Below are 13,589 nucleotides of genomic sequence, written 5' to 3'. Positions count from 1 at the left end.
TGCCTCTCTTACAGACTTGCATTATGGTTCTAACTGTGCTGTGTGGCCTGGGCAAGCCACTCAACCACTCGGTTACTTCTTCTTTTTTTTTTTTTTCTGAGATGGAGTTCCACTCTTGTTGCCCAGGCTGGAGGGCAATGGCGCGATCTTGGCTCACCGAAACCTCTGCCTCCTGGATTCAAGCGATTCTCCTGCCTCAGCCTCCCAGGTAGCTGGGATTACAGGCATGCGCCACCGCGCCCAGCTAATTATTTGTATTTTTAGTAGAGCTAGGGTTTTTTCATGTTGGTCAGGCTGGTCTCGAACTCCTGACCTCAGGTGATCTGCCCACCTTGGCCTCCCAAGGTGCTGGGATTACAGGTGTAAACCACCGCACCCTACTTGAAAGAAATTGCTTTGCACTGTGCTTGGCACAGAGGAACAGCAGGTGTTCATTCAATGCTTGCTGTTGTAATTATTCAGGCTTTGGTTAACAGAGGGCTGGCCTGAGACTCTGCCATATCTCAGAACCTAGCACAGAACCTGGATGAGTACAGAGTAAGTGCTCAATGTATGCTGTGATAGGCAGAATAACAGCCCCCAAAGACGTTCACATCCTAACTCCCAGGACCTGTGAACATTCCCTTAAACGGCAAAGGGGAATTAAGGTTGCAGACAGGATTAGGGTTGTTAATCAGCTGATTTTAAAATAGGGACATCATGTTGGACTAACCAGCTGGCCCAATGTAATCTTAAGAGTCCTTAAAAGGGCCAGGTGTGGGGAGGTTGAAGCTGCAGGGAGCGGAGATTGAGTCATAACACTCCAGTTTGGGAGATGGAGTGATGGAGTGAGACCTTGTCTCAAAAAAAAAAAAAAAAAAAAAAAAAAAAAGGGCTGGGCAAGGTGGCTCATGTCTGTAATCCCATCACTTTGGGAGGCAGAGGCTGGTGGATCGCTTGAGGTCAGGAGTTCAAGACCAGCCTGGCCAACATGGTGAAAGCCCGTCTCTATTAAAAATACAAAAATTAGCGGAGCATGGTGGCGGGTGCCTGTAATCCCAGCTACTTGGGAGGTTGAGGCAAGAGAATTGCTTGAACCCAGGAGGAGGAGGTTGCAGTGAGCCGAGATTGCACCACTGGACTCCAGCCTGGGCAACAGAGTGAGCCTCCATCGCAGAAAAAGAAAAAAAAAAAAAAGAGGAAGATGTGCCTATGGAGAGAGGACTGTGTGAGAGACTCCAACTGACATTGCAGGCTTTCTTTTCTGTTTTTTTTTTTTTGAGACAGAGTTTTGCTCTGTTGCCCAGGCTGGAGTGCAATGGCACCATCTCAGCTCACTGCAACCTCCGCCTCCCAGGTTCAAGCAATTCTCCTACCTCAGCCTTCCCAGTAGCTGGGATTACAGGTACGTGCCACCACGCCTGGCTAATTTTTGTATTTTAAGTAGAGATGGGGTTTCACCATGTTGGCCAGGCTGGTCTCGAACTCCTGACCTCAGGTGATCCACCCACCTTGGCCTCCCAAAGTGCTGGGATTACAGGTATGAGCCACTGTGCCCAGCCCATTGCAGGCCTTCACAGAGAAAAGGGGCAGGAGTCAGGCGCGCAGGCAGCTTCTGGAAGTTAGAAAACACAAGGAAACGGATTCTTCCCTACAGCCTCCAGAAGGGAATGCATCCTGCCAACACTTTGTTTTTAGCTCAGCGAGATCTGTGTGGGCCATCGAACCTACAGAACTGAAGGATAATACATTTGTGCGTGTGTGTTTTCAAAGACACTAAGTTTTGGTAACTTGTTACAGCAGTAACTGGAAACTAAGACATGCAACAAGACTTATTGTTCATTTTTACCACCACTGCTGGGCTGTTGGTGATGGTGGATTTACACTTTTCTCTCCCATTAGGCTATGAACTCCTTGAGGTTGTGCAATACGTTTGTCTGATTTACTGCTGGTTGGCAGGCTCTGAGAAGAATGCCTGGTACACAGGTGGAGCTCAATAAAAGCCCTTACTGAATTTTATTGAATCTATATGTGGATGAAGACCTCCGCCCCGCGCGCCCCTCCCGCAAGTCGCACTGCGTCCCGACCCATTCTGTCCGGCTCCCAGCCCTCGCGGGTCCCCCCACCCCGGGGCTGATCGGGTGATTTAGGCAGCCCTACGTCCTGCGGGGGTGGTGGGCTTCGAGCGCGGGTCCCAGGACGCAGTGGGGCGCAGTGCCTGCGGCAGGCGGCAGGGGGCGAGCGTGGCCCAGGAACTCCCGCGGGAGGGTCGGAACGGGGCGGGGCTTGGGGCGGGGCGGCTCAGCGCGCAGGCGCGGGGCCAGGCGCCTCGCGCGGCCAGGGGCGGGCGGCCGCAGAGCAGCACCGGCCGTGGCTCCGGTAGCAGCAAGTTCGAACCCCGCTCCCGCTCCGCTTCGGTTCTCGCTCCTTCGGCCCTTGGGCCTCCAAACACCAGTCCCTGGCAGCTCGTTGCGCATTGCGCTCTCCCCGTCACCAGGATGCCGGTAACCGAGAAGGATCTGGCGGAGGACGCGCCTTGGAAGAAGATCCAGCAGAATACGTTCACACGCTGGTGCAACGAGCACCTCAAGTGCGTAAACAAACGCATCGGCAACCTGCAGACCGACCTGAGCGACGGGCTGCGGCTCATCGCGCTGCTCGAGGTGCTCAGCCAGAAGCGCATGTACCGCAAGTACCATCAGCGGCCCACCTTTCGCCAGATGCAGCTGGAGAATGTGTCCGTGGCGCTCGAGTTCCTGGACCGTGAGAGCATCAAGCTCGTGTCCATCGGTGAGTTCTCTGGCCGGGGCCAGGCGCCCACTGTGGTGCCGACCCGCCCCCTCGCGTGCACCCCTGCAGAGGGCGAGGACTTCCCGCAGCGCGCCCCCACTTCGGAGATAAGGGGGAGTCGTCCCCGGGGGTGGGATATAGGGGGCCTAGACCCCCTCCCTGGTGTCCTTCCCTGGGGTGGGACCTGTTGTGATCGCACCCCGCCGTGCGCCCCAGCAGTGCACCTTTGGCTGGCTAAGGGTTGAGGATTTGGGCTGAGGTCACAGGAGGAGAGGTGGAGTTGTGGCATTTCTCTGCATCTGGTGGGCCCCTGTGGGAGCTAGGGGACTAGAAACCCTCGTTCGCTGTCCCCGGGGGCGGGGCCGTAGGGTCAGATGCTCCGCGGAGCGCTCTCCCGGCAGCGCCCAGGTTGGTGCTCTCAGCGGCAGCTGAATGGGCGTTGGCTCGGAGGCCGGGCCGTGAGACCTGGGGAGGAAACGTTCTCTGCGCCCGGGGCCTCCCCGTCCAGGTGGAGACGGAGACCTGGTACCTTCCCCTGCCGTCACTGGAATGGGCGTGGGCCCCGAGGTTGCAAGGGGAGGCTTGGGTGTGTGTCCTCGCTCTCTCTGCCCCCAGCTCAGCTCTGGCCGCGCGCCGCAGGTTGAACCCACTCCTTGCTGCCGAAGTTATAATTTAGGGACGGTGGTGGTAACAGTAATTGGTGTCTTGTAGGGAGCCCAACTAGCGTCCTCTGTGTACCGTCAGCCTTCTAAGTTATCTCCGCCCCTACGCCTGCGATCTGGGGTGAGGCTAGACTCATTTTACAGATAAGGGGGTCCAGAGGGTTAATTGACCTGTCCAAGGTCAGCAAGTAGGGCCCAGCTGAGAATTGAAGGAAGTGGGCAACAGTTAGAAGGAGGCTTTGTTCTCCTCTCCCCTCCCAAACCCACACCAGGGTCTTCCTGAAAGGAGGGAGGGAATTGGTGTCTCTTGCTGGACTGGGCCTTCTGGGCTTGGGAGGAAGAATAAGGATGAAGCCTCCCTTGTGGTCTGAGATAGTTAGAGGCTTCCCAGAGGGCCACAAGGCTGCTGAGAGTGTGGGCTGTGATGGTAGGGGCTGTGATGTGTGTGTGCATGTGGGTGTGTTTGCAGATAATGTGTGTACACACATAGCATGTGTATATAGCATGTGCATATGCAAAGAGTTTGCGTGTACACGGAATGGGTATGCAGAGTATGTATGCAGAGAATGTGTATCCACCTACGTGTGTGTATGTGTGTGTGTATGTGTGTGTATGTGGGTGGGTGGGTGTGGGTTGGGGTGGAGGAGGGTCCTGGGTCTGGATCTCTTCCTAAGGAGAAACAGGGACTGGCCCTGGCCTGTGATTTGGGTCTTTTCCTGAGGAAACCAGGTCACTATAGTGACCCTAGTGACAGGAAGAAAGGGAGATGGGTGTGGCTGCCAGGACTTTCTCCAGTGGAAAAGGGATTCCCTCTAGGCTGAGCCTCCCCTAGGCCTTAGGGCCTCACCCTTCCCTTCCCCCACACCTGTCCTGGCAGGTAAGGCTGCTTCCTGCTTCCTGGGCCCAGATGGCAGCCGCACCACCTAGCTGATCTCCAGCAGCCCTCCCACTCCCCAAGGGTGGCTTCCCTGCAGAAGAATCTGCATGGCACGCTGTTTTCTTCTTTCTGAGGTCCATCTCCTGTACTGGGGAGGGAGAACCTCAGAATCTCCTGGAATTCTTTACCATTCAGAAACCAGCCTCCCCTCTGAAGAATCCCAAGGCCCAGCTGGGCTCAATTTGGATCTGTTCTTTGTTTTAAAAATGTGTATTTATTTAATTAACTGAATAAAGAAACTTAAAGTAAACCAGAAGTATCCAGATACGACATGAAATCTCTAAAACAACAACAAAACCAAACCAAACCGCAGCACTAGCAAATCACAGACTGCCTGATCTACCCACTGTTTACAGAGGCAGCAGCTACTTCCAGCACTGTCTCTCATGAGTGCCCCGGGCTGCGGGTCTCATTCTAGATTTTGTCTACATTTTTTTGCATGGTTCTCCTGATTCCCTGCTCCCCGTCCCCACCACTGCCCCGCCCTGAGATGGAGTCTTGCTGTGTCTCCAGGCTGGAGTACAATGGTGCCATCTCCACTCACTGCAACCTCCGCCTCCCAGGTTCAAGCGATTCTTCTGCCTCAGCCTCCTGAGTAGCTAGAATTACAGGCACATGCCACCACGCCCGGCTAATTTTTGTATTCTTAGTAGAGACAGGGTTTCACCATGTTGACCAGGTTGGTCTCGAACTCTTGACCTCATGATATGCCTGCCTCAGCCTCCCAAGTGCTGGGGTTACAGGCCTGAGCCACTGCGCCCAGCCCAGTCCTCCTGATTTTTATTTTCGAATCCACTCAGGCCCTAGCTACTCCCATTGTCCCGACATTCCAGGGTTAGTTAGCTTCCCTTCCTCTGTGCTGGGCCTGTGGGCTGTTGGCAGCTTCTTCCTGTTCCTACCACAACTTACATTCTATTTTTTTCGTTTTTAGTGATTTCTTGGATCATATTCCCCAGAGTGACATTCCTGGGTTAAAGGGTGTGACCACATTTATGACTTGTATCATTGGCTGCCTAATTGCTCTCCTGAGAGATCTTGCAAGAAACAGGTTTTCCAGCCTCTGGAGACCACAGAGAGCCCTGGCAAGTGCCAGGACTGCTGTGGGGATAAAGCAGGAGGCTTCTTCCCTCAGCTCTTGAGGCTGTTGTGGGTAATGGTCCTTCATCCTTCAAGGCAAAGTTACCTCCAGCTTGGACTAAGGTTCATATATTCACTGCTTAGGCTGTGTTACATTGGGCTGACAATGACACTAGCTTCAATTAGGGGGCACCTACTGGGTGTTAAGTGTGTTCTATTGATCACCCCATTGAATCTTCATGCTAATCATTGATTGATAGCAACTACTGCCCTATCTCTAATGATCTGCTTCTGCAAGTCACTTAGAGAGTTCAGGGCTTAACACTGTTCTGGGCATGTGTTGCTTAGAAAATGGCGCCTGTTAATTAAATAAGGTGTTGTCTAATAATTATCTCAAAAGTAATGCCAGGGCTGGATGCCATGGCTCACGCCTGTAATCCCAGCACTTTAGGAGGCCAAGGTGGGTGGATCACCTGAGGTCAGGAGTTGGAGACCAGCCTGGAGAACATGGTAAAACCCTATCTCTACTACAAATAGAAAAATTAGCTGGGCATGGTGGTGCACACCTGTAGTCCCAGCCACTGGGGAGGCTGAGGCAGGAGAATTGCTTGAACCTGAGAGGTGGAGGTTGCAGTGAGCTGAGGTCTTTGTGTAACTGCACTCCAGCCTAGGAGAGCGAGACTCTGACTCAAAAAAAAGTCATGCCCGAATGGTTTGCACACTGAAGGGACGTTCAAACAGGGGAGAACAGCCTGGTTGTTTGTTCCTGTTTGGTTGATCATACTCTTGCCACGGTTAGTATTATTATATCTTTATTTAAAGATGGGAAACAGGAGTGAAGTCACCTGTGGAGGTGACCCAGCTAGCTAGTAAATGGTGTCTGAAACCCAGGTCTGCCCAGCTGTTGAATTGGAGCGTTAACTGACTTGCCTTCCAGTTTCAGAGATGAGTAAAATACAGCTTTTCTCTCCACATCAGAGGGTCCCTGCAACACTAGGTTTGCAAGTCTTAGGTGTTAGGGTGGTGGCTGGATACCCACACTCTGAACCTCTGACCTTGGACAAAATAGGGATGTCAAGGCCTTCCATGATTGGCAGGATGAATCCTCTGGGCTGTGATGAAGGTCTCACAGGTTGAGAGTCAGCCGGGAATTAAGTGGGATCAGTTTGCCTCTTGTGTTTTCCTCATTTGTGTTTTGGTTGGTTGGTTGAGATTTCCTACTGCCCAATGGATGATGTTTTATTCCATCGTCAGGGAAGGTATCATTGAATGAATACAGGGTTTTGTATGCTTTGGATAAGGCCAGATAGTTGTGGAGTCATTAGAATTGTGTACATGCCTCCAGCTCTGAGATAGGTGGTGGTTCAACAGCTGCCAGAGGACTCTGGCTTTTCTGCCTAGAATTCACTGAAAAACAACCCTGGCTATTGATTCACATTTGTGGTTCATTGTAAGGTAGGCCCCTAGGCGCCATCCAAAAGTTGAAAATTTCCTTACATTTCTTGTTATGTGGTGGGCAGTTCATAGCGAGGACTTGGTGTCTTTAATTCCAGCTGTTTGCCAGGAGTTGGCAGTTTTATTTACTTGTTTTTCCAAAAACCTTTCTGACATGGGGCAGTCCAGCCAGCTGGGAGGAAAAGGGGTCTCTCAGCCCAAGAATGATGATCAAGGCCTAGAAGTTTGGGTGGTGTGTTTTGTTTTGGGACTTTAGAGAAAGGAATTGTTTCCTTTTCAGAGGATGTGGTCTAACCCTAAAGTTTACTTGACTGACTTGCACCAGGCCAGCGCCAGAGCAGGCAGGGTGCGTGTTCCCAAGACTTCGGGTCACTGGGCAGTTTCCAGGGTGGCGGGTCACTGGTCCAGTCAGCTCCTTTTCCTTCCTCTCCCTTTTGTGCTACTACTACCAAAATAATTTCCAAATAACTTTAAGTTCTGCTCTTTCTTGCACGTCTAGCAGATGCCAGCATGCCTTTTGGGTAGTACAGAGAGTGCTTAAAAAGTAGCAAAGTTGGCTGAGCGTGGTGGCTCACGCCTGTAATCCCAGCACCCTGGGAGGCCAAGGTGGGTGGATCACCTGAGGTCCGGAGTTCGAGACCAGCTTGACCAACATGGAGAAACCCCATCTCTACTAAAAATACAAAATTAGATGGCTGTGGTGGTGCATGCCTGTAATCCCAGCTACGCAGGAGGCTGAGGCAGGAGAATAGCTTGAACCCAAGAGGCGGAAGTTGTGTTGAGCTGAGATCACACCATTGCACTCCAGCTTGGGCAACAGGAGGAAAACTCCATCTCAAAAAAAAGTAGCAAAGTAGCATGTTTTGTCAGAATTATTAATGCCAAGTTGTGGGCCATGTACAAGGTGGCACGTTAGCATTCAATGTCACTTGTGTAGTAGTTAAGAGCAAGGCTTCTTGGTTCAAATCCCACTTGCCACTAAGTAGCTATTAAGAAACTTCTGTGCCTTGGTTTCCTTATCACTAAAATGGGGATAATAAGTATGTCCTTAAAAGGCTGTTATAAAGATTAAACAAGTTAATACTTTTTAAAGTGCTTGGCACGGTTTATGGTACATAGTAAGTGCTCTGTGAATGCCTGTTAATTAAATAAGGCACTGTCTAATAATCTCAAAAGTCATGCCAGAAAGGTTTGCACACTGAAAGGGCATTTGAAATCAGCTCACTCTGGGGAGAACAGCTTGGTTGGCTAAGGTTGATCCTACTTGCTAAAATATGGCTATTGACTGCCTAGAGGGTGTCACCTCCTTGAAAGGGGCTGCCCCCTGCTATGTTATGGCTGCCTCCAGGGCCCGTTCACACCAGCTTTGTTTCAAAGCTGGACAGGGAGCTCCAGGCGTCTGGTCATTCCAACCTCCCACCCCGTACAGGAATCTCTGGGCCAAATCACTTCCAGATGGTGGTTGGGCCTCTGTGGAGTTCTCCCAGCAACGGTGGAGCCAGCATGCCAGTCTTCAGCTGCCTTCGTTCTTGGAGAGTCTGAGCTAAAGGAGGGCTTTGATTTGGAGCCAAATTGTGTCTCTTGGGTCCTGCTTTTGTGCTGTGAGGCAGGTACCATGGAGTGGGCTGCTGGCTTAGTTGAGGATGGCTGCCCTGCTCCTTGGGGGAGCAGATACTCGGGGCCTGGAGCCTTTAGGCCCTGCCTCCAGTGGCTCCATGGTCAGGGTGCCAGTCACCTTGCTTTTTCTTTTTCTTTTTTTTGAGATGGAGTCTTGCTCTGTCGCCAGGGTGGAGTGCAGTGGCGCGAATTCAGCTCACTGCAACCTCTGTCTCCTGGGGTCAAGCAATTCTCTTGCCTCAGCCTCCTGAGTAGCTGGGATTACAGGTGTGCACCACCATGTCTGGCTAATTTTTGTAGTTTTAGTAGAGATGGGGTTTCATCTTGTTGGTCCGGCTGGTCTCGAACTCCCAACCTTGTGATCCGCCTGCCTCGGCCTCCCAAAGTGCTGGGATTACAGGCGTGAGCCACCAGGCCCAGCCAACTTTGCTACATCAGTTTCCAGGTAGCACATCCTAGGCAAAACTAGATGTAGCCTAATGATTCAGGGCCTCGGTCTGAAACTAGACTGTCTGGATTCTAATCCGCACTCTGCCTGATACCAGCTGTGCAACTCTAGTCCACTGCTTTAACCTTTCTGTGCCTGCTTCCCTGTCTATAAAATGCAAGAGCAAAATAATTGCTATCTTAGAGTTGCTGGGAGCATTATATTTGATTAGGTTAAGTTATAGCACAGTGTTTGTCATTATCACTATGAATATTCTGCTTTTGGACCCAAGTTCAGGACTTTATCTTGTCTTCTGTCTATTCTCTGGCCAGTCCAGATATTTTTGGAATCCTATTGCTGTCATCTGGTGTGTTAGCTGTTCCCTTTCTCCAAGTTCAGAACCTCTGATGAAGATGTCTCCCAAGATCCTTTCTTCCTTTCCTCATTCAACAAATATATGAAAGCCCATCTCTGAACCAGGCCCTGTGCTGGGTGCTAGGACAACAGGAATGAGAGGATCATGTCCTTTGCTTGCCTCAGATACTGCTCAGAGGAGAAGAGACAAGCAAGCAGGGAGAGCCATGCAGAGGAGAGCTGCTCAAACCTTCAGGCCCATGCTCATCACCTGAGGACTTTGTTAAAAATGCAGGTCTGATTGAGTAGGTGCTGGGGTGTAGGCTGGGATTCTGCATTTCCAGTCAGCTTCAGATCCTGCTGTCTGTGGACCGCGCTGTAAGTAGCAAGGATCTAGGTGCCAAGCCCTCTGAAAAGGAGCATCTACCCCTAGGCTGGGTATGGGTAATCTAGAAGGCTCCCTGGAGGAAGGGACCTTTCAGCTAAGACCTAAAGCGTGACTAGAATTAGGCAGGCAAACAGACATTTAGCACAGGAGCAGATGAGTATGTCAGTTTAGAGGTCTTGATGCTCAAGTCAGAGGGGCAGTGGGGGGGTGGGCAGGGCTGGCTTACCAAGGGCTTTCTGAAACTGGAGGCTGCCTATGGGGTATGCTCCTTGAGTTTGTTTGTTTGTTTATTTTTTTGAGTTGGAGTTTCACTCTTGTTGCCTAGGCTGGAGTGCAGTACAGTGGCATGATCTCGGCTCACTGCAGCCTCCACCTCCCGGGTTCAAGAAATTCTCCTGCCTGAGTCTCCCAAGAAGCTGGGATTATAGGCATGAGCACACCTGGCTAATTTTGTATTTTTAGTAGATACGGGGTTTCACCATGTTGGTCAGGCTGGCCTCGAACTCCTGACCTCAGGTGATCCACCCACCTGGCCTCCCAAAGTGCTGGGATTACAGGCGTGAGCCACCGCATCCAGCCCCTTGTTTAGTGTAGGGTAGTAAACCCAGCCAAAAGGGGTCATCTATCTCAGGAGTCTCCCCTGTTGCTGCAGTCATTCCTATTAGCAGAAAGTTTTGTATGTGCCCCTTCCTCATATATATATTTATTTATATATTTATAAGCCATAAACATATTCTACTGTCAATTTGTATATTAAATATTAGTAAAGCTTAGTTTCTTTTTAGATGACAAATCCAAATATAAAGTCTGTTTTTTTCCTGGCTCTAATGGATTATCTTATGTGCCCTTGGGGTGGATATACCTCTTTTGGAGGCTCCTGTGAAGGTTTGTGTTTCTACATTTAGTTTTTTTCTTTTTTCCATATTCTTGTTATTCTGCTTTTAATTTTCATCTTTGAGTATTCTAAATTAAGGAGCTGGATCTGTAATTATAACACCTTCCCCCAACAATAAGTTTAACTAATGAAAACATTCAATGGAATGAGCCATTTTAATCTAAATGGGGCTATTTCCTGCTTTTATAATGATTACAATTGCTTTTCATGACTTTCTCCTAGAAGCCATCTTACATTACTGTTGTAAATCTAGTTATTCATTAAACGGGCACAGTAATACCTAAATTGGCTCAGGTTGTTGTATAATAAACAACAATACTTTATTCTTCAGGAGCTTGAGAAGTGATCTTGTATTTTTAAGGTGCCTAACTCACTTTTCATGGGAAACTGAGTCCATGTACTGGAAGAAAGCTTTTTGGGGAAAATGATTAGAAAACCAAATGGGTCTCTTTATGACTAAAGTGATGAACCAGTAGGTGAGAGTAGGTATAGATGGTACAGAGGACGGAATTACTGGGTATTTTAATCAGACCCACTTAGTATCACAATTTATTATTCTATTTTATTATTATTATTATTTTTTGAGATGGAGTTTCATTCTTGTCATCCAGGCTGGAGTGCAGTGGCGCTATCTCGGCTCACTGCAACCTCCGCCTCCCAGGTTCAAGAGATTCTCCTGCCTCAGCCTCCCAAGTAGCTGGGATTACAGGCATGCGCCATCACACCCGGATAATTTTTTTAGTAGAGATGAGGTTTCTCCATGTTGGTCAGGCTGGTCTTGAACTCCCGACCTCAGGTGATCCGCCGGCTTTGGCCTCCCAAAGTGCTGGGATTACAGGTGTGAGCCACCGTGCCTGGCCAGTATCAGGATTTATTCTCTGGGAGGGGAGGAGGACAAAGAAAAATACTGAGCTATGTTTGAAGCTCCTGCCCTCTAAGAGCCTTAGAGCAGCTGACTTAAATGTGTTCCTTTGATAAACTGTAGATGGTTGTTGTAACTCTTCTGCAAACTGTTTATTTTTAAAAACAATTTGATGAGATTTTACTTATGCCCATTGTTTGAGTACAGCATTTACCAAAGAACAGTTTTGGCCAGATCCCATGCAGTAGAATGCCCTTGGCCAAAATTTTCTTGTACTATAAGCAAAGAAGCAGTTGGTTTTTCACTTAGTCAAGACTGCCAATCAGACTGAGTTATTGTGACAGAGCCGCTGACTCTCTCCCTTTCCCCATTATCAAAATCTGGCTTTTCTAAGCAGCGCATGTTGAAAGCTTGGCAAGGAGGACCCTTGTCCTCCTACATATTATTCTTTGGCTCTTCTTGGTACCAAGAATACATACAAATAATGCTGGCTGTGTACTGAATGTTGAGGTGTGCACTGTTGAGGATATTCATCCTCTAATATAACATCTAGTATTTCTCACACCTGCCATCTGCTGAGCATTGGTCTGTCTTACTTATACTACTTCTAATCCTCGTGAACTCCGCAAAACTAGTGGCTTTACATCTGTGAGAAAAGAAAAAGAACTTTTATCGGAGGAAGGCGAGTCCTTCTAAAGTATCCGGCCTGGAAAGACATTAAATGAGACAGCAAACACATTCTGCTGCCCTCTTTGAGCTATGTATTCGTTGACTTTTTTTTTTTTTTTTTTTTTTTTGAGGCAGAGTTTTGCTTTGTCACCAGGCTGGAGTGTAGTGGTGCAATCTTGGCTCACTGCAACCTCAGTCTCCGGGGTTCAAGCGATTCTCACGCCACAGCCTCCTGAGTAGCTGGATTACAGGTGCCTGCCACCTCGCCTGGCTAATTTTGGTATTTTCATTTTATTTTTATTTATTTATTTTAAGACAGGGTCTCACTCTGTCACCCAGGCTGGAGTGCAGTGGCGCGATCTTGGCTCACTGCAACCTCTGCCTCCCGGATTCCAGCGATTCTCCTGCCTCAACCTCTCCAGTAGCTGGGATTACAGGCGCCTGGCACCACAGCCAGTTAATTTTTTGTATTTTTAGTAGAAACGGGGTTTCAGCATGTTGGCCAGGCTGGTCTCGAACTCCTGACCTCAAGTGATCTGTCTGCCTCAGTCTCCCAAAGTTCTGGGATTACGAGTGTGAGCCACTGTGCCCCGCCTATGTATTCATTTCTTAAAATTGGTTGCTGGCTAGGTGCGGTGGTACTTGCCTGTCCTATAATCCCAGCACTTTGGAAGGCCAAGGCTGGAGGATCTGTTGAGGCCAGGAGTTTAAGACCAGCCTGGGTGAGGTCGCATCTCTACAAAAAAAAAAAAAAAAAAAAAAAAAATTATCTGGATGCAGTGGCACAAGCCTGCATAGTAGTAGCTACTTGGGAGGCTGAGTTGGGAGGATACCTTGAGCCCAGGAGTTTTAGTCTGCAGTGAGCTATGATTGCGTCACTGCACTCTAGCCTGGGCGACAGAGTGAGACCCGTTTCTAAAACAAAGAAATTGTTATTGTCATAATTAGTTATAAATTAATCTAATAATGCTGCACGCAGTACCATAATCCACACCCTATAGCTTAACAATGGATGGCCAACCACTAATCAATGCTATTTCTGTAAGCCAATGAGAATTGCTGACAAAAAACTTTGTATCAGCCCACTCCCTGTCTGTCCCCTCTTTTGCTTTTAAAAACCTGCTTGTAACAAAGGCCAAACAGAGCTCATATCCAAGGTTACTTGGGCCTGAGTCTTTCAGGCAGCTGTCTTCACTTTGGCTCAAGTAAACTCTTTAATAGTTTAAATTTTAAGCCTCAGCCGCTTTCTTTTAGGTTGACATCTGTTTCCACTTTACAGATGAGAAAACTGAGGCTCAGCTCTGCCTCACTTTACAGGTCAGGCTTAATCCCTGCCTGCATCATGCTGTAAAGGACTTTTGTATCAAAGCTGAGTTTGACACTCTGTAAAGTAAAATAGATATATTGTAGTGACAGGGTGTAGAAGAGACTGTTTTCTGCTTCTGTGGATTTTTTTTCTTCTTGTTTTGCTTTGCTC

The 13,589-nt window shown here is 49.0% G+C and overlaps 1 protein-coding gene across 3 annotated transcripts in view; it reads left to right on the top strand.

The window, feature by feature from the left end:
- The first annotated feature begins 2,334 nt into the window (after positions 1-2,334).
- Positions 2,335-13,589, top strand: part of FLNB (filamin B) — a 166,377-nt gene continuing 155,122 nt past the window's right edge. For 2 of the 3 annotated variants that reach the window (XM_030811548.1, XM_030811547.1), the window contains exon 1: positions 2,335-2,769. In XM_030811548.1, coding sequence (XP_030667408.1) covers positions 2,478-2,769 — 292 coding nt within the window. In that variant the 5' untranslated portion in view covers positions 2,335-2,477. The remainder of the gene's footprint in view (positions 2,770-13,589) is intronic. The other variant, XM_030811546.1, reaches the window with a different exon arrangement.

This window comes from Nomascus leucogenys, chromosome 4 (assembly GCF_006542625.1).
Source record: "Nomascus leucogenys isolate Asia chromosome 4, Asia_NLE_v1, whole genome shotgun sequence".
In the NCBI taxonomy this organism is placed as follows: Eukaryota; Metazoa; Chordata; class Mammalia; order Primates; family Hylobatidae; genus Nomascus; species Nomascus leucogenys.
Note: the sequence above shows the minus strand (reverse complement) of the source record. Positions and strands in the feature narration are given on the sequence as shown.